The following is a 20,655-nucleotide window of genomic DNA, read 5'->3' on the forward strand; positions in this document are numbered from 1 at the left end:
AGAGGGAAGCTGGCAATGGTGCGCCGCTCGAGGTCACCTCCCCGGCACCGCTCCCAACACTGGTCCTGGTCGAGCTCAGCCTCTGTGGACTTCCAGCTACCTTTGACTCAGTGGCACCGGAACCGAGCCAGCGAACGGCACTGTCTTCCCCCAGCGCACTGCTCCCCGGCACCGCCACTAAGCCGGCACCAAGGGAACATAAGGCCGCAATCCCCGGCCCTGGGTAGACGGCAGCAATCCCGGTCCCGAGAGCATCGGTACCGATTCCGGTCCCAGTTGGGGAGAAGCCACTCTCCAGCCCCCAGATGGCATGCCACGGCACCGCCTTGGCCTTCGAGATCGGCCTCCTTGGAATCCGAGGTCGACTCAGGCCGCTCCAGCTACGCTCACAGAGCACCGGCTAGCAGGGAGCCCCAGACCGCGTGGCATCCCCAGTGGGGACCGCCGGGACAAAGGCCCTTTTGGACACTTTGGGCCTATCATCAGCAGCAAGGGACCTCCTCCAGAGCTTCGAGATCTGGCTGTTCGGTGCACCGGTCTCGGTCCCCACGCAAATACCTCGCCACGCCCAAGGAGGCTACAGTATCCAGGCCACCAGACGCTTCTCCGGAACACCAGCAAGCGGAAGTGGCACCGAGGATAGTCTACCTGGCAGGGCTCGGATGTGCCCCCAACATATGATGAAGGGCAGGAAGAACAAATGGAGGAGGCTCAGCAGGCCCTCACCTCCTCATCGTCCCCAGACGAGGCTGTGGCAGGCACAGCGGTGTCAGGGCCTCTCCCGATCGACCACAGGGCACATCAGGAGCAGCTCCGCAGGGTCACCCAAAATTTGGGCCTACAGGCGGAGGAAACGGTGGAGCAGGAGGATCCTATGGTGGACATACTAAGCCCTGAAGGTCCCTCCAGAATTGCGCTCCCGCTCATAAAGACCATCCAGTCTAACTACAAGGCTGTCTGGCAAACCCCAGCCTCCAGCGCACCGACAGCAAGGCGGGTGGAGAAGAAGTACTTTGCCCCTTCCAAGGGATACGACTTCCTTTTTTGTCATCCGACCCCCTGTTTGCTGGTCGTCTCAGCCGTGAATGAACGGGAGCGTCATGGCCAGCAAGCCCTGACCCCCAAGGCCCAGGAGGCTAAACATTTGGACCTCTTTGGCAGAAAGGTCTACTCTTCTGGGGGCCTCCAATTACGGATTGCGAACCAGCAGGCGATCCTAAACAGGCACAATTTTAATTCCTGGGCAGCAGTTTCCGAATTTAAAGACTCATTGCCCCAGGGCTCTCAGCCTGAGTTCATGGCCCTCATAGAAGAGGGAAAAGCAGTCGCCAAGACCTCTTTACAAGCCTCTCTGGACTCAGCAGACGCAGCAGCCAGAACAATTGCCTCAGGTGTGGTGATGAGGCATTCGGCCTGGCTTCAGGCTTCGGGCCTTCCACCAGAGGTCCAGAACACCATCCAGGACCTCCTCTTTGAAGGGTCTGGCCTCTTTTCCGACCAGATGGATGCCAGGCTGCATAGCCTTAAAGACTCTTGGGCAACCCTCAAGTCGTTAGGCATGCACACCCCGGCGACTCAGAGGAAGCCATTCAAGCTCCAATCATCGCAACAACGACAGTACCAGCCCCGCCCTAGGCAGGAGCCTTACCGCAGGAGGGGCAGAGACAACGGGCGCAGGCGGAATAACACGCCTAGTCAAGGCCAGGGCCAGGGCAAGCCCCAGCCTGGCAGCAAACAGGAGTTTTGAAGGTGCGTTCGAGGACAGCGTACCAACCCAGCTCCCGGATCCTCACCCACATTTCTCGGACCACTTGTCCTACTTCTACCAGGTGTGGTCCTGTATAACGTTGGACTGTTGGGTCTTACGCACGGTACAAGTGGGTTACACGCTGCAGTTCTCCTCCTTCCCTCCTACCCACCCTCCTTCCCTGTCCCTCTTCAGGGACCCTTCTCACGAGCAACTCCTTATGCAGGAGGTACAGTTGCTCCTAGAGGCGGGGGCGGTGGAGGGAGTCCCTCGGGAACTAAGGGGAAAGGGGTTTTACTCCTGCTACTTTCTCATCCCAAAGGCAAAGGGGGCCTTCGGCCCATTTTAAACCTTCGCGGGCTCAACAAGTTCTTAGTCAAGGTCTGCTTTGTATAGTCTCCCTAGGCACTATTATCCCGTCCCTGGATCCGGGGGATTGGTATGCTGCCCTCGATATGAAAAACGACTACTTTCACATCGCTATTCACCCCGCTCACCGGTGGTTCCTACGATTCACAATAAACCAGCACCATTACAAGTTCACAGTCCTCCTGTTTGGCCTGGCAGCAGCCCCCCACAGCTTCACAAAGTGCATGTCAGTAGTGGCAGCCTTCCTGCAAAAGAGAATACAGGTATACCCATACCTAGACGATTGGCTCCTTGCAGGTCGGTCCGAAGAGGAGGTCTGCTCCCATGTGACGGTGGCCCTAGATGCATTCCGCAAGCTGGGGCTTCTAGTCAACTTGCCCAAGTCTTCCCTGATACCAACCCAAAGGCTGGAGTTCATCGGGGCAGTGCTGGACTCAGTGCAGGTGCGAGCGAGCCTTCCGGAATCCAGGTTCCTGGCCATCCATCTTGGCTCATAGACTCGATGCTAAGATTCCCCACTACCACAGCCAGATGCTGCCTCCAGCTCCTAGGGCACATGGCAGTGTGCACCCACATAGTCAAATACGCTTGACTATGGCTCAGGACTTTACAACGTGGCTTGCCCGATCGCATCGCCCGGGCAGAGATTCCCTAGACCTTGTCGTGATGGTTCCGGCCCAGGTGTTGGACTCCCTGCGCTGGTGGCTCAATCGGCCAATAGTATGCGAGGGTATCCCCTTCGCCTCAGTGCAGCCTGCTCTGACGCTGGTGACAGACGCGTCAGACCTCAGCTGGGGAGTTCATTTAGGGGACCTAAGGACGCAGGGCTTGTGGTCCGAGGCCGAGATGTTGCTCCACATCAATGTGAAGGAGCTCAGGGCGGTTGGTCTAGCCTGTCAAACCTTTCACGCTACTCTGGAAGGTCACAGCATGACAGTTCTGACAGACAACAAGCAGGATGAAGCCCGCTCTTTTCCCCTCTGCCAAGAGTCCCTTCTTCTGTGGGACTTTTGTATAGCCCGCTCCATCCATCTCGTAGTGTCATATCTCCCGGGAGAACGGAACAAGCTAATGGACAGTCTCAGCAGGTCGTACCGCATGCACGAGTGGTCGGTAAGATCAGACATCTTGCAGTCAGTCTTCCAGAAATGGGGGTTTCCCCAAATGGACCTCTTTGCCACCAAGGACAACACAGCCAGTGTCGGTGGTTTTGCTCGTTTCAGAACCACAGTCCGATCCCTTGGAACAGGAGTTGAAGTATGCCTTCCCTCTGCTCCTGCTCATCCACAGAGTCCTCCTCAAAGTTCGCAGGGACCAGGCGATGATAATTTTGATCGCCCCAGCCTGGCCTTGGCAGCACTGGTTTACAACCCTGCTAGAGCTGTCAGTGGCCACTCCGATTGCCCTGCCCCTACACCGGGACCTCATCACGCAGGACAGAGGGCGCCTGCTTCACCCGGATCTGCAGTCTCTGCACCTCATGACGTGGAAGCTCTCTGGCTAAATGCCATGGAGAGCCAGTGCTCTCTTCCGGTACGACAAATTCTCCTTAGCAGTAGGAAACCTTCCACTAGGGCAGCCTGCCTAGCTAAGTGGAAAAGATTTTCCTGCTGTTGTGAGCCTAAGTAGATACAGCCACTCCAGGCCACTATTCCAGACGTCCTAGAATACCTCCTGCACTCCAGGCATCCGGGTCTCTCTCCTTCCTCAATCAGGGTGCATCTAGCTGCCATTTCAGCGTTCCACTTGGGGGAATCTGGATGCTCTGTGTTCTCTAACCCCATGGTGGTGCAGTTCCTCAAGGGACTGGAGAGAGTGTTCCCCTACTCGCGCCCGCCGGTCCCTCCCTGGAACCTTAATTTGGGCCTTTCCAAGCTTATGGGGCCCCAGTTCGAACCCCTGGCCTCTTGCTCTCTCCTGGAAAGTGGCATTCCTGGTGGCCATTACATCAGCGAGGAGGGTGTCCGAGTTATGAGCCCTAACCTTGGAGCCTCCTTATACAGTTTTCTACAGGGACAATGTGCAACTCAGACCACACCCAAAATTCCTCCCTAAAATAATCTCGCAATTCCATATGGGCCAGGACATTTGTTTACCAGTGTTCTTTCCTAAACCACACACGGACCTGAGTCACCGTAGCCTGCACACTCGGGATGTCCGAAGGGCCCTGGCGTTCTATTTGGAGCGAACTAGACCTTTCCGCAAGTCGATGCAGTTGTTTGTCGTCATAGCTGATAGAATGACAGGGCTGCTTCTGGTCTCGGCGCAACGCATTTCATCATGGATTGCAGACTGCATCCGCGCTTGCTATGAGCTTGCCAAGGTTCCAGCCCCGGCGATCACAGCTCATTCGACGAGGGCACAGGCGTCCTCAACAGCTTTCCTGGCGCACGTCCCAATCCAGGAGATCTGTAAAGCAGCCACCTTGTCATCGGTGCACACTTTCACAGCCCGCTACGCAGTCAACCAGCAAGCCAGAGATGATGCGGTGGTTGGCAGGGCTATTCTTCAGTCAATTGCTCCATGACTCCTGCCGTTCTCCTATGGTAAGCTTGTGAGTCACCTAATGTGGAATGGACGTGAACAAGTACTCAAAGAAGAAAAAACGGTCACCTACCGTTCATAACTGTTCTTCGAGATGTGTTATTCATGTCCATTACACTTCCCACCCTCCTTCCCCTCTGTCGGAGTCTCCAGCAAGAAGGAACTGAATGGGGGTCGGGTCGGCAGGGGTATATATGCACCGGTGTGGAAGCGCCACTCTGGCGGGCTTCCCTGCCGACCCGATGGGAGCCGCTAAAGGAAAAAGTTTCCAACGTCCATGCACGCGGTGCGTGCACACCTAATGTGTAATGGACGTGAACAACACATCTCGAAGAACAACAGTTACGAAAGGTAGGTAACCGTTTTTTCTCTGCTCTCTGCCCTGGCTTCCCATAGAATTTTCAGTCCAGTCAGTTTCACTCCTTAGGCACAATGGACCTCTCAACAATAAGAGTAACATTTAGCTGTGTGGAAGACAGAACTTTCTCTGGAGGTGGCTTGAGGTTATGGAAGTAACAGGAACTAAAGACCATCCAAATCTCACCACTTTCCACTCCAAGTGCAAGGCACATTTCTTTGACCTTGTCTCTCTAAAATAAACACATAGTAATTGGTATATTTAACCCCCCACCACCACCAAAAGTAGATACTCCACTGCACACGCTTCTCCCCCTGGGGAGAGGATGAGAGAACAAATGTGACAGATATGTAATCACATAGCTTAATGTGCTACTGGAAGATGTTCATATACTATGGTGATGAGCCCTGTATAAAAACCTATATAAAATTGAACCTGGAGGTTTTCCTGACTTGATCTCAAGGACCCCAGTCATCTTCCTTTGCCCCAGGTTCAGATATCATGGAAGTATCTCATGCAGTCCTCTTCATCTGTCCATGTGGCCCTGCATACATCATTCCATGGAAGACCTGGTGGAGGCAGATACTAATACCCTTTCCAGCACCATGACAAGTGCTGTCCCTTGGCACAGATGCCTTTGCAGCCACCTATTTCTAACCCAGCACCTGTGCAACCTTTGGAGTTGTCAAGGGACCTCTCAGATCAGCAGGAAGATCTGCCTAAGTCTGAGGATGGGATGAGTGTCCTTCAGAGGAATCGGGAAGAACGTACAGATGGCACTTCACTAGAAGATCAGATTGGTGCTTCATCTGTCCAACCTTCTGATGAACAGTAACTGTTTTTGAGGAACTATTGTTGGAGAATGGCAAACTGCAGCTGCAAACAGGCTACACCACTGGAGACATCAAATCCCCTGTTGGATGTGTTACAAATGCAGACCAGGGATAAACTAGCTCTACTTACCAGCTCCAGCCTTCTTAACCTGGCCAAGGATGTCTAGCTCACTCTATTCTCATCCTCACCCTGTGTCCAAGAGAGCCGGAGGATATCAATTTTTGCTGTGTTGTCCTTTGGCAAACTCCATGGTGGGATCTGCACCATAGGAGAGAGTTAGAGGCAAAAAGACAAGACCTCTCAACTCTTACCCTTCTGACATACAGGGACCTAAGGTTTTGATTAAAGAGCCTATTTGTTTGGCTTACTAGACCTTTGAGTGGTCAACTCTCAAGCAATTATGTTCCACTGTAATTATGCCCTGTGGGAAGCGATGATGCCTTGCCCAAGTCAAAGAAGGAAGCAGCCTGGGCTGTACTCTGATCATATGCATGTTAGACACTTCCTAAGAGCAGCATATGGTGCCTTGGACTCCAGTGCCAGAAGAGTGTCCAAAGGAGTGGCTCTAGAGAGGTACTCCTGGCTGAAATCCTGTGAATGTCCTATTGGAAGAAATGGATTCTCTTTTCAGGAAGGGAGCCATAGAGGAGGTTCCACAGGAAGCCAGAGATAAATGACTTTACTCCACTTGTTTCCTGATCCCAAGGAAGAACAACTGTTTAGGACTCATCCTGGACCTTAGAAATGTCAACAGATACACAAGAATGCTCAAGTTCAGGATGCTCACTGTAGGGGACATTATCCGTTCCTTATCACAGCGAGACCGGTATGTGCCTCTCGTTAAAAAGCCACCACTTCTTTGTGGTTATTAAGCTCAGATCAGGTATCCGAGGTTCTATGTGGGGATGACGCACTACCACTTCAGAGTTTCTCTTTTTGGCTTGTTCACAGCTCAAAGAGTCTTCACTGTGATGCTTCCTGTGAGATCCAGGGTTGTGTGGTACCTCAACACCACCTGCTCTTAGTGTGAAGCAGCCTTGTCTGTTCCTGCTGTGTATCAGCTTCCTGAATCCATCAGCCTGTGGTAACACAAGGTAGAGGTACCTTCCAGGCCTCTAGTAATAGGCACGTGCCAACCACTGAGTCCCTGGAGCATTCACCTTGGTGGGGATGAAAATGTGAAGGCAGGCTTACTCAGCAGGTGGTCACATGATCAACACAAGTGTTCAGTGAAACCAGTGGTGACCAGTGCATTATGTCACAGATGGGTTCACTAGGTAATAAACCTATTTGAACAAAACATCTAATGCCAAGTGTATTGAATGGGAGCACACACAGTCAAAAGCTGTCTGATGTGGTTCTGCTGGACTGAAGACCATTTCTTTACACCTTCCAGTCTTTCTTCCTGTTACCCAGAGTCATAAGGAAAATCATGGTGGACAGATCACATACTAATGGCCCCAATTTGTCATGTCAGCACTGGTATCTAGATCTCCTGTGCCTGGCCAGGGATCCACCATATTTGCTGCCTTTCTCTGCAGACCTGCGTCAATAACAAGGGGAGGATTCTGCATCCTAACCCAAAGACACACTTCACTTGGCATTGTGGAGGAGGAACCTGCTAACTAATGTGGACTGTTTATGCTCTGAGTTCAAGTCACTCTCTTGTAATCCAGGAAGAGCTGCATCATGAAATGCTATAGACAAAAAAAGCAAACCGTTTACTATCTGGGCCATTGGTAAAGGATTTGTTCCATCTCAAGCTGGGTCTCTGCAGTCCTAGAGTGCCTTGTACACCTGAAGTCTCAGGACTTAGCTGTAGCCACGCTAATAGTCCATAGGGCAGCAGTTACCTGTTCATCACATTTACGTTATGGACAAACACATCTTCTCTTACCTTACAGTCTCCAGCTTCCTTAAGGACATGGTAAGTGTGTTTTTCCCCCATTAGGGAGCCTCTACTTTTATGGGACCTAAAAATTGTCCTTACAGAGCTAATGGGTTCTCCTTATGAACCTCTGACGGAAGCCTGTCTCAAACATTTATTGATCAAAACTGCCTTCCTCATCGCAGCTGCTGTTTTGATGGCTTCTCCATCTTATATTGTAGTACACAAGACAAAGTCACATTGAAATCCCATCCCCGTTTCATGCTTAAGCTGGTCTCAGATTTTCCCCTAGTTCAGTGTATTTCCCTGCCTGTGTTCTTCTCCAGACCCTGTTTCCATACCCTGGATATCAAGTGGGCATTGTGTTCTTATCTGAAAAATACCAAGCCTTTAGAAAATTCAATAGGTGATTTGAAGCATGTGGTCAGAGATGCCAGAGAGAACCTGTGATCAAACAGACTTTCTCATGGATTAGGAATTGTATAGAACATTGTTACATCTTAATTAGGAAACTAGTAACCTATTGTTTAAAGATCCATTCCATGAGAACCACTGTAACATCATTGGCATGCCTTAGCGGGTTCCCCTGGTGGATGTAGCATCTTGCTCCAATGCCTGGTTTGGGAGAACTGTGTTACAGTTTATATTTACCTAACAACTCCTAGTTCACTGTTCTCCTGGTGGAGCACTGTTTGGTAATCTTCTCAAGTGGAATGAACAGGGGCCCTCGAAGAAAGGGGTTACTTACCAGTAACTGTTCTTCAAGAGTTGTCTCGTACATTCATACCGTTTACCTACTGTCACCTCTACATTGCAGCTTTGTCTGCTCTGCAGTTAGTGGGGAGAGAGCTTGGGTGGTATGTGTGCATTCCTACAGAGTGAGGTGATGACATCACTGTCATGTGAGCTCTCTTGTGAAACCCCCAAAGACATGACTTTTCAGGGTAGTACCACTATTCAATGCCAAGAGCGCAAGTGTGAATGCACCAAGGTGACTCTCAAACTACAACACTTAATGGTAAATAATCTCTTTATTGTACCTTTTCCTGTTTTACATAGTATGAAGCTATGAAGCTTTCTGTAAAGCTGTTAAGCATGTCCATATCAATAAGGGAAAACAAGGAGAAACCTGAGCTGATCAAATTTGCAGTAATTGACTTGAGCACAATGTTAATACAACGACCAGGTGCACAAGCAATAAGGTAAGCCTTGTCCATCAAACTATTTTTATTCCTCATAAAATGGCTAAGCTATTAATAAAAACGGATCTTAGCTTCCAATCTTCATTGTGCTAAAGTTCACAGACCCATTACAATAGCTAGTTTAGCCTGTTTGCAGCTTGGGGGTAGAACCAGATTGGTCAGTTACTGGCAGTAAGGGAATTCCCCATCCCTAAAGCACCATGACAGCTTTATCTTCCTCCACAGCTGCTGGCTGGCTTAACTCATCCTCCCTGCTGCAGAACTTTATGAGGAAAATGCTAATCTAGTTCAAATATCTCTCTGCTTCAAGTTGTGTCCTAGAGGTAGCATTTTCTTTTTGAGGAGTTTCCCCCAGCTTTGCTTCCTCCTTTGAGTTACTACTGCAGCAGCTGTTGCCTCTGCAGCCTCCAGGGAAAAGTGTAGGCTTCACCCCCTTATTAGGTGCATCTGGGGAGCTCAGCAGTTGGGGTGCCATCATTGTGAGAGATGTATATGAGTCCTGATACTGCTTCTTTAAGAGTGCGATGGCCAGATATGATGGATCTGCCTGGGTTTCCTTGTCTTGTAACTTCAGAAGCATATAGAATGTCCTTGGGCAGGTGGAGGGGGATTTGTGGGAGGTGAGGTGGTAGAGTTTCTCTTGGAGTTGTTTGGGGAAAGGATTTGATGATCTCCTTAAATTTCTGGGTGGTTTGTCATGAGAGAGTCATCTTTGAGTTCTTTATTGTAGGTGGTGTCAGAGAGATCTCAGTTGATCTCATGTGATGTATTTCATCCAGTACACTAAATGCCCAATATCAACTATGTGGGTGAAACCAGACAATCTTGATTGGCAGAAAAGATGCTGAAGAAGGAAAATAATTGGTTAGGAAAAATGTTCCATTTTGATTGCAAGTTGTTAGTGCTGCTAGGTTAAATTGCTGTTGCCAGTGTTGCTGCTCTTGGAGCGCCTATGTCAGCTGCACTAGCAGAGAGTGTAGCTTACCGATTCAGCAGACCTTGGTGTGATTCATAAGGAAAGACCACAGGCTCAGGTCGGTGGTGAAGGCACTCAGCCAGGTTTATTGTCGACAAGCACGGTACTAGCACGCTGGTTCATTGGTTACAGGTACACTAACACATGTATGCCTGTGACAATGGTACCTGCTCAGTCAGCACACCAGGATGCTGTTCCTTCAGCGAGTACAAAGATGCCCCTCCTATGACTTCTCCTTTTATACATTGGTAAAAACAAGTTAAGTATTATACTCCAGACATTGTTAGATACCACCCTTATTCTTGTACCTCCTAGTTAGAACAAAACATCCTTATCTATTATTCTGTCATCCCATCCTAATCTTCCGAGAGGTTGGTGTGTTCCTGTACCATCTCTTATGAGTGTGTTTATGTAATTACTTGAGAGATCTGTGTGTCTCTGTACTGTCCTCTCGGATCAGGGATATGCTTACTTGGTTAGCCAATACCTGGTGTGTTACTATTCTGCCTAGGCCAGGCATACGTTGGTTCACAGCCATTGGTTCACACTGTTAGTTATGCCTTTATTAAATACAGTAACTCCTCACTTAACGTCCTAGTTATGTTCTTGAAAAATGCAACTTTAAGTGAAACAAGGTTAAGCGTATCCAATTTCCTCATAGGAATTAATGTAAACGGGGGGGGAGGGTTAGGTTCCAGGGAATTTTTTTTTGCCAGACAAAAGACATTATATACATATACAGTATAAGTTTTAAATAATTTAATATTGTACTCACCAGTGATGATTGCAAAGCTTGATTGAGGCGGCTTGTAGCGGGGTGGTGATGTGGGGGCTTGCTTGCTCCCCAACTGGAATGCTGGGCGGGCAGAATGGGGGCAAGACTCCCGTGCTTCAACCCTGCTCCCCGGCAGGAGCACCAGGCGGAACGGGGCAAGACATCGCACCCTGACCCTGCTCCCCAGCAGGAGACTCAGGCAGGCAGAACGGAACAAGCTCCTGCACCCCCACCCCACTTCTTGGCCGGAGCGCCGGTGGGTGGAATGGGGCAAGCTCCCCAAGAGCACCAAGTGGAGGGAGCCAAACAACATTATAAGGGAACATTGCAGGACTTTAAAGGAGTATGTTCTCTAATAGGTCAGTGACCTAATAACGAAACAACGGTTAACTGGGACGACATTAAGTGAGGAGTTACTGTAGAGAGAGAGAGTCCTGCTATGGACTAACTGTTCTTGTGGATCCTGCTGATGCACTGGTAATACACTTTCATATAGTCCTTTTTGACCTGGGAGTAGATTAAAGTGCATTGAGGAGATGTTAATATTAGCACATCAGCAGGGTCCACTTAGACAGTCCATTGTGGGCTAGTGCCAGGTAGATTCACTCCACAGCTCGTTGCAAATTAAATGTAGACAATTCCTTAGACTTGTTTTGATGGAGGAGAAGATTTGTTCTTTTAACCTGGCACCTGCTACTTATCTTGTAGTCTATAAGTCATCTACTGTTTATTTAAACATTCAATTTAAATGTAATTTCTCTACTGTTTTCACTTTATATAGATTTGAAACGAAAATAAGCACATTTGAAGTTACAGGCATGTCTCAAGAAAAATTCATACCCTGTCTGCTATCTTCTCGAACAGTCCATTCCGAAAACAATACATCACTCTTGAGCATAATGTTTGAGACCAATCCTTTAGATGAGAAAGCTGATCAGAAGCTTAGAATAGAATCACAACCGTTGGAAATAATATATGATGCAGTAAGTAAAAAAATATGTTATGAAGCATTAGTTTTCTAAAAATATGATGTAAGCATTCATTTTCTTTTATGTTTATTATATTTGTATTTTAACAGAGGACTGTGAATAGTTTAGTGGATTTCTTCAGGCCTCCAAAAGATGTACATTTAGAGCAACTGACCTCAGCAACTTTGATGAAGCTTGAAGAATTTCGTGAGAAGACATCGACAGGTGAATGTCAATAAACATTTTCAGTGATACAGTTTTTGATAAATTTTGAAGATTTTTTCTTTTGGCTAAATTTTTAAAATACTTTTGTTGTAAATGTATCATAACTGCTAATTAATGTATTAATTGCAAAGAAACAAAAATAGGAAATGTTTTCATATAGATACTCCGATACTGTGGTGATGGGGGCCATATAAATACTTAGATGGTTTAAGTTTTCAACAAAGACACGCTAAAAGATGAAATTTAAATAAAGAGCAAAATGTCAATACAATAAAAGGGTAAAACTATTTATCACTGGTTTCAGGAGGTTTTGAGGTATGCGTTTTTTAAGTTATATAACTTTTTGGCGTTCAGTTGATTGTTTTGGGACAGAGTAGTTAGTTAAAGGATTGTGTGCTGAAGAGTTGTTAAAGGGACTGATGAAAAGTTTGCATGACAGTGAGGCAGACTTCGTCCGTTTAAGATTGTCTTCTACAAATTGCAAAGTCTGAGGCACTTGCAGGGCCTGACGCTGTGATGATGTTAAATTCTGTAAGTATGACTTGCATAATACTCTTATCTTCCAAGACAGACTGGAGAAAAGTCTGAGCATCAGTTCTGGGATTAACCAGATTGGGGCTTATGGGGTATTTGACATAAAATAGAATACTTCTGCTAGTTTCCATCTTGAGGTGGTGAACATTTGATAATCTAAAACATGGGTTCTCAAACTTTATTGTACTACGACCCCCTTTTGACAAAATAAATTACTACAGAATAGTTAGTATTTTAAATTAAAAATGCATTACAAGATTGTATCTACGAAAAGTAGCCACTAAATATTTTAATTCACAATACAGTCACAAGACAATCTTTATATCTGGTAGTAAAAAAAAATAAAAAAAATATATGCACCTAATGGGAGGGGTGAGCTTGTATTGATGAACACAAATCCTTAAAGCGGGGCTCTGTGTAGCCGAGGTAAAGATGGAGGTCATCTTCAACAGTGAGATGGGCCCTGAATTTGTTTTTCAGTAAAGTCAGTGCTGAAAAGCCAGCTTCTCACAGGCAGGTGGGTGAAAACGACATGAGTGCTTTCAAAGCTGGAGATGACAGCTCTGGATATTCTTCTCACACAGAAATCCAGAAGTTAGCAAGAGGTCACTCAGAAAATCTCAGCATCACTGTCTCATCACAGGAAAGGTCCATTCATGTTTCTTTCACTATAAGTGACATAACAGCACTTGCAGTCGCTTCTACATTAAAGGGATTTCTAATCCACGCCTGTTTTTTGATGCTTTTCAGGGCAGTACTCACAAAACTGCAGTTTAAGGCTTTTTGGGTATCTGATGATAATGGGTGCAAGTCATGCTTTGGCGAGGCATTTTCATCCAAAAGTCACACAGTAAGAAAAAAGCTTCAAAACCGCCATGGTCCACGTGAGCATGCCACGGTCCACGTGAGCATACCACAAGGAAAGTTTCTTGATCCTACATTCGATTTTCTCAGTGAGAGAAAAGACAAAAGCATCTCACACTTGAAGTGGGGTATTAACACATTTAGGTGTTCAAAAATGTCTACCAGGTAAGCTAGCAGAGCAAGCCACTTGTATCTGCAAACCTTTCAGCCAGTGGGGAATCTTCATCTGAAAGAAAAATTCTCACTTTCTCACTGAGCTGAAACCTTTCCCCAAGACAGCCACTGAACTTCTGTATGGTAAAGTAACTGGTGGTGTTCAGCTCCCATCTATCACACACAACTCCAAACAGGTGTACACTTTTAGTGAAGTTGACTGTGCGAACAGCTTCATCGAGAACTTGTTTTAGAACAGGTGGCATTTTTTGTAACTAGGGCTAGCCTATGTATAATACAGTGAGTCCAACTGCTTGTGGTGCAACAGCCTGCACTCGGGTGCCTAGCCTGCTGTTTCTTCCAGTCATTGCATGAGCATCATCACTGCAAATTCCTACACAGTGCTGCCATTCCAAGCCTGAATCAGAGACAAAAGCATCCAAAAGCGCGAAGAGCTGTTCCCCAGTAGCTTGCTATGGAAATGGCCTGCAGAACGGAAATTCTTCTTGAAGTTCTTTGTCATTCTCAAATGTTATGTATAGCAGCATCTGAGCAGTTGAATGGAAAAAAAAAAAAAAGAACTTTGCTAGATTTTGGCAATCGTTCAGTCACCTCATTTGCCATACTGTGAATGTGCCTGGAAATAGTGTCATTAGAGATGGGAATCGAATCAAATTGAGTTGCCCCACCATAGTCAAAAGCACTTTCTTAGCACGTGGCAAAACAAACGTTTCTCCAATACTGTGCAGTTTCCCAGTTTTAGCTATCCAGTATGACACAGCAAGAGATGCCTCAAGGGCTTTCTTATTTGCCGTAGCTGCCATTCTCAGTACATTCTCAGTACTCTTTGAACAGAACTGTGCTGTGTCTGCAAATGCTGCAACATTTTAGTCGGTTTTAAGCTATCCTTTGCCAGAACTTTGCCACACACTGTGGCTTCTGAAAACAAGTCCGTGTGAATTCATATTCCAAATACTTTGGATCGTATTTGTGGTTTCTTGGCTTTTTACTGCTGTTTAGAACCTCATTGTCAGCCCATCTTTTGCTGCAAGTGGCAATCGACTCCCCTTCAGTACTCCCCTTTCCTCCACTTTTCTTCAGAAAATGGTTCATTACTAAAATTATGTCTACAGTAACTTTTCAGATTGGTTTCAACACAACATGTGCTGAGTGGGCTGCCAGATAAACACATGTGCCTGAGTACAGGAAGTGCCTCAGTATAGGAGGTGCTGCACAGGGCCTACAGGGGATAGAAAGCAGGGAGATTGCGGGTCTGCACACCACAGGTGGGCCTGCCAAACTAAATTGCTCAGGCTTGGAAGCCCTGCCCAAGTGGGACTCAGGCTTGGGCTTCAGCCCCCTGCTGCCCACAGAGCTCCTGGCTCTGGCTTCAGCTCCACCATTGCCTGCGAAGATCTGGGCTGGAACTTCAGCCCCACCACCGCCCACAAAGATCTGGGCTGGGGTTAATCACTTGCATGGTGGCTCAGACAACTCTTTTAGGACTTCTTGGGTGCAAGTAATCCAGGCCTGCTGATTTTTAAAATGTTCATCCCTACTAGAAGCTGTTTAACGTCCCCAGTTACTATGGGATTGAAAAGGACTTTATCATCCTCATATTGTACGAATATATCATCCTGCTTCTTTACAAATACAGAAGATTTAAGTAAACACTTCTGCCTCTTTGGAATTATTAACAACATTTTTACCAACTCCATCTAGAAATGGACCTATGTCATTGTTAGGAATTCTTTTGTTCCTAGCATACTTAACAAAAGAAACAAAACGAAGAGAATCTCCTCCTTGTCCTTAGCTCTGTCAGCCATGGATTTTCCTTGTTATCTTTAGCTTCCATTATCAATTTTCTCCACTTAATGACTTCTGATGTACATTGGTGGCTGTCTGTTTCCCCCTTTTTCATTTCTAGTTTACTGTCTTCACTTCCTCTCTTAACTAGGTTGGTTAATGATCATAGATAAATTAGTAACTGAGGCTTAAAGTTCAAAAAATCAAAAGGCAGTGTGTGTATATTTTAAATCTTGCTATTTTTAAACCAATCTGATTTATTTCTTTATTTTTTGTCTCATGATTGCTGAATTCTTGGGGCTAAAGATAGTTGACTGACTTTAGGTAATGGAATCTTTTGTAAAAATGATTTGAGAAAATCATTTTATTCTGAACAATGACTCAGGAATTATTAGACTAAGATATTGTTATAGTAGATGGGAAATGGAGAAAATATATTGAAGATTTAAACTTTGATTAAAAGCAAATCTCATTGTCACATGAATATTTTTGTATTGTAACTTAATTCCAGTGTATTAAGCCTACAGTGTCACGCAGTCCTCATGAAATTGGCTATTGTGATTTCTTAGCGAAAGTGTCTTATTTGTCATCATTTATGCTATATTCATTAGCACTGACAAGGTGATTGATTATTATTCATGGGTACTTTGAACACTGAAAAGAACTACACTAATAAGAAGTACATTTATGAATGTGTAACCAATAAAGAGAATTGAGATCTATCAGAATAAACCAGGATACTGTACATTTGGGATGGTTGACTAAGTTTGATGTGGTTGAACAGTTTCAGCTGTGTATTTTAGTAATCCTATTGTAATGAAATTTGTCCTCTGGTTCATACATTATCACCATAATTTATTTAAAATACGTTTAAAGACATGGTTTCATATTGGCTCCTTACCTGTCTCAATGTGATTATTTTCTAGGATTATTATATGTTATTGAAACACAGAAAGTTCTCAATCTAAAAATTAATTTAATGGCTTCGTACGTCCTCGTTCCACAAAATGGATTTTATGAATCTACGTCAAATTTACTTCTTCTGGATCTTGGTAACCTACAGGTACAGTTTCCACTCATGAAATGATTTATTATTTGTGATAATTTGGCTTCTATTTATTGTAGTATGTTAAAAATGAACTTAAATACTGTTGACTATAATGGGTTTATTTAAATGTTCCTATTCAATTTAAATAGTGGTGATTCATTTTAAACTGCTTTCTACACAAGTCTGGATTTCTTCTCCTGTTCTGAACACGTCTCTAATCTACTTAGAGTGGATAGTGTACATGACAAAAATGAGGCCACTTCCTTTGCGAATCTTTGTATGCCGTAAAGTAATACATGAAAATTGTTCTTAACAGTTTTTAATCCTGGCATCCCTGATGCTATTTTGGAATACAAAGAAACAGAATCTCTCTTACTCTGACATACGTGGTTAACACAATATTTTTAATTTAACCTTTTCCGCCCACCCCTTGCCAATGCGCTTTTTTTGTTCATTATCCACTAAAATGATATGGATTGAATAGAATGATCATTTATGAGTATAGGACTAAATCAAAACTTCAAAATATTTATCCTCTATATTAAATTTAATAGATTATTTAAATTGTAAGGAAAAAGCAAGCAAAGGTAACTTAATAAATGTATATCAAATGCTATTAGTGTGCTTAACACTATACCAAACTAGGGTGACCAGATGTCCTGATTTTATAGGGACAGTCCCGGTTTTTGAGTCTTTTTCTTATATAGGCTCCTATTACCCCCGTCCCGATTTTTCACATTTCACAGTATACCAAACACAGAAAATACTATTCCTGCCTCTGAATGATTGCCTTCTTATTGAACTAACAAAATTTAAAATAGCAAGTTCCCCTTCTTTGTATGTTGGCAACTGATATATATCTATATATCTATATATAGGTGACACTGGCAGCACTGAATATTAAGTTTGCTTGTCCCATTGTAAGACTGTTTGCTGTTGCTTATAATTTTGCCAAACTATAATGATTTGGGCTGAAATTTTGCATGCTGGGTGTCTGTCTCAGGCTGAATTTTTTTTGACTCTTTCAGCTAAAATGGTTTACCTGTTTCTGAGAACAAGATTAGGGGAAAATGTTTTGCCCATATTTAAAAAAATCTTAAAATATAACTTTGTTGAGAAGAGGAGTACTTGTGGCACCTTAGAGACTAACAAATTTATTTGAGCATAAGCTTTCGTGGGCTATAGCCCACTTCATCGGATGCATTTAGTGGAAAATACAGTAGAAAGATATCTATATCTATATATACACAGAGAACATGAAACAATGGGGGTTACCATACACACTATAAGGAGAGTGATCAGTTAAGGTGAGCTTTTATCAGCAGGAGAGAAGGTTTAGCACCTCCATGTTTTTGGAATAAGGGTTTGATGTTTGATGTTTGATAGCATGGTCGCCACAGGAAGTTCTTTTAGGTACTTGTATGAAAACTTTGGCCTAAGCATAAGCCTATGAAAACTCTCAGTTCTTCTTCGAGTGATTGTTCATGTCCATTCCAGGCAGGTGTGTGCACGCCAGCTGGAAGATTTTACTATAGCAGCGTCCGTAGGATCGGCTCTGGTGCCCCCTGGAGTGGCGCCCTCATGGCGCTGTATATAGGGGCCAGCCGACCCCCCACCCTCCCCAGCGTTCCTGCCTAAGGTAGTTTCCCCATTTCACATGGGTCAAGACATTTTTCTCCCTGTGTTTTATCTGAAACCGCACTCCTCGGCTAAGGAGCTCAGGCTGCATTCTCTGGACGTTCGAAGGACTCTCGCGTTCTATATAGAAAGGACGAGATCCTTCAGGAAGTCGACCCAACTTTTCTTCGCCATGGCCGACAGTAGGAAAGGGCTCCCGGTCACGTCACAGCGGATCTCGGCTTGGATCAGAACCTGCATCCAGGAGTGCTACAGTCAGGCCAATATACCAGCCCCGCCTATCACGGCCCACTCCACGAGAACGCGGGCCTCTTCAGCCGTGTTCCTGGCCCACGTCCCAACGCAGGAAATTTGTAGAGCGGCCACCTGGTCCTCAATCCACACCTTTACGGTGCACTACGCCATCACGCACCAAGCCAGGGAGGATGCTGCATTTGGCCGCGCAGTCCTCCAGTCTGCAGTGACCTCCGACCCCACGACCTAGACTCGGGCTTGTGAGTCACCTGCTTGGAATGGACATGAACATCACTCGAAGAAGAAACGGTTACACCTTCTTGTAACGGTTGTTCTTCGAGATGTGTTGTTCATGTCCATTCCAATACCCACCCTCCTATCCCTCTGTCGGAGTATCGGCAAGAAGGAACTGAGGGGATGGGCGGTCGGCTGGCTCCTTTCTACAGCTCCATGAGGGCGCCACTCCAGGGGGCGCCAGAGGCGACCCTACGGACGCTGCTATAGTAAAATCTTCCGGCTGGCGTGCACACGGCGCGCACACACCTGCTTGGAATGGACATGAACAACAAATTTCGAAGAACAACCGTTACAAGAAGGTGAGTAACCGTTTCTTTGTACATGCTCAGTAAAGACTTATTAGAGTTTGGAAGTTAAAATCAATGAAGATTCCATATGGGAAGGGGGGAGGGATAGCTCAGTGGTTTGAGCATTGGCCTGCTAAACCCAGGGTTGTGAGTTCAATCCTTGAGGGGGCCATTTAGGGATCTAGGGCAAAAATCTGTCTGGGAATTGGTCCTGCTTTGAGCAGGGGGTTGTGGCCGCTCTCAACGCCTCGCAGCTTATCATACAGGTTTCCCTGAGGCAGATGCAGAAAAGTCAGGCGAGGAGGCTACGGCACCGCGGTGATGTCCTGAAGTCTGAGAGTAGCACGGACCTGTCAGAAAGCAGGGGACCCAGCGCCAAGGACATCGCGGTGGCAATGGGTCATGTTGATGCCGTGGAACGGCGATTCTGGACACGGGAAACAAGCACTGAGTGGTGGGACCGCATAGTGCTGCAGGTCTGGGATGAATCCCAGTGGCTGCGAAACTTTCGCATGCGGAAGGGAACTTTCCTTGAACTTTGTGAGTTGCTGTCCCCTGCCCTGAAGCGCAGTGACACCCGGTTGCGAGCTGCACTGAGTGTACAGAAGCGAGTGGCCATAGCCCTCTGGAAGCTTGCAACGCCAGACAGCTACCGGTCAGTCGCGAACCAGTTTGGGGTGGGCAAATCTACCGTGGGGGTTGTTGTGATGCAAGTAGCCAAGGCAATCGTTGATGTACTGCTGCCAAAGGTAGTGACCCTGGGAAACGTGGAGGCGATCATAGATGGCTTCGCAGCGATGGGATTCCCAAACTGCGGTGGGGCCATAGATGGAACTCACATCCCTATCCTGGCACCGGACCACCAGGCCACCCAGTACATTAACCGAAAGGGCTACTTTTCCATGGTGCTGCAAGCACTGGTGGACCACAGGGGACGTTTTACCAACATCTACGTGGGATGGCCGGGCAAGGTTCATGACGCTCGTGTTTTCAGGAACTCTGGTCTGTTTAGACGGCTGCAACAAGGTATTTACTTCCCGGACCACAAAATAACTGTTGGGGATGTGGAGATGCCTATAGTCATCCTCGGGGACCCAGCCTACCCGCTAATGCCCTGGCTCATGAAGCCCTATACTGGCGCCCTGGACACTGAAAAAGAACTCTTCAACTACCGGCTGAGCAAGTGCAGAATGGTGGTGGAGTGTGCTTTTGGCCGTCTCAAGGGGAGATGGAGAAGCTTACTGACTCGCTGTGATCTCAGCGAAACCAGTATCCCCATTGTTATAACAGCTTGCTGTGTGCTCCACAATCTCTGTGAGAGCAACGGGGAGACCTTTATGGCGGGGTGGGAGGTTGAGGAAAATAGCCTGGCTGCTGATTACTCACAGCCAGACAGCCGGGCGATTAGAAGAGACCAGCGGGAAGCGCTGTGCATCCGGGAGGCTTTGAAAGCAAAGTTCCTGAGTGAGCAGGGTAACCTGTGACTTTAAAGTTTGTGTACTGAGAAGCTAAACCTGCCCCCGTTTCTTTACCCAGTTAATGTTGACTATCCTATCCAGTTACATACCCCCTTCACCCCCCTTCCAACACACGTTGCGAAATAAAAATAGTTCAACTTTGTTAAAGCACACCGTTTTCTTTAATACTGTTTTCGCGGGAATTTTTTAAAACTGGGACGCAGACTGTGGTGCGGAGCGGGTGTAGTGTAGTGACGCGAATGCAGCTTCTAAACTCAAGGATTGACAGGCTCCGCTGCGGTGGGATGGTTGTTTCAACGGAGCCTGTCACCCCTCCTGATCGGGACTGTGTGTATGGGGGGGTCTATGTGACTTTGTGGCAGGGGGAGGACGGTTACAGATCCCCTGCTGTGTGGCTCTGTGATCCTGCCTAAGGACCGCCGCTTAAGAT

General features: G+C 46.4%; 1 protein-coding gene across 13 annotated transcripts in view; it reads left to right on the forward strand.

The window, feature by feature from the left end:
• The window catches only part of VPS13A (vacuolar protein sorting 13 homolog A), a 293,421-nt gene that overhangs the window by 84,684 nt on the left and 188,082 nt on the right, over nucleotides 1-20,655 (forward strand). For 12 of the 13 annotated variants that reach the window (XR_010588882.1, XR_010588883.1, XM_042850566.2 and 9 more), the window contains 4 exons: nucleotides 8,800-8,942; nucleotides 11,475-11,676; nucleotides 11,772-11,886; nucleotides 16,170-16,306. Coding sequence is in view for 11 of the 13 variants with exons in the window: in XM_042850566.2 (XP_042706500.2) it covers nucleotides 8,800-8,942; nucleotides 11,475-11,676; nucleotides 11,772-11,886; nucleotides 16,170-16,306 (597 nt within the window). In the remaining 2 variants the exon portion in view is untranslated. The remainder of the gene's footprint in view (nucleotides 1-8,799; nucleotides 8,943-11,474; nucleotides 11,677-11,771; nucleotides 11,887-16,169; nucleotides 16,307-20,655) is intronic. The other variant, XM_065550527.1, reaches the window with a different exon arrangement.

This window comes from Chrysemys picta, chromosome 6, assembly GCF_011386835.1.
Source record: "Chrysemys picta bellii isolate R12L10 chromosome 6, ASM1138683v2, whole genome shotgun sequence".
NCBI classification, from domain to species: Eukaryota; Metazoa; Chordata; order Testudines; family Emydidae; genus Chrysemys; species Chrysemys picta.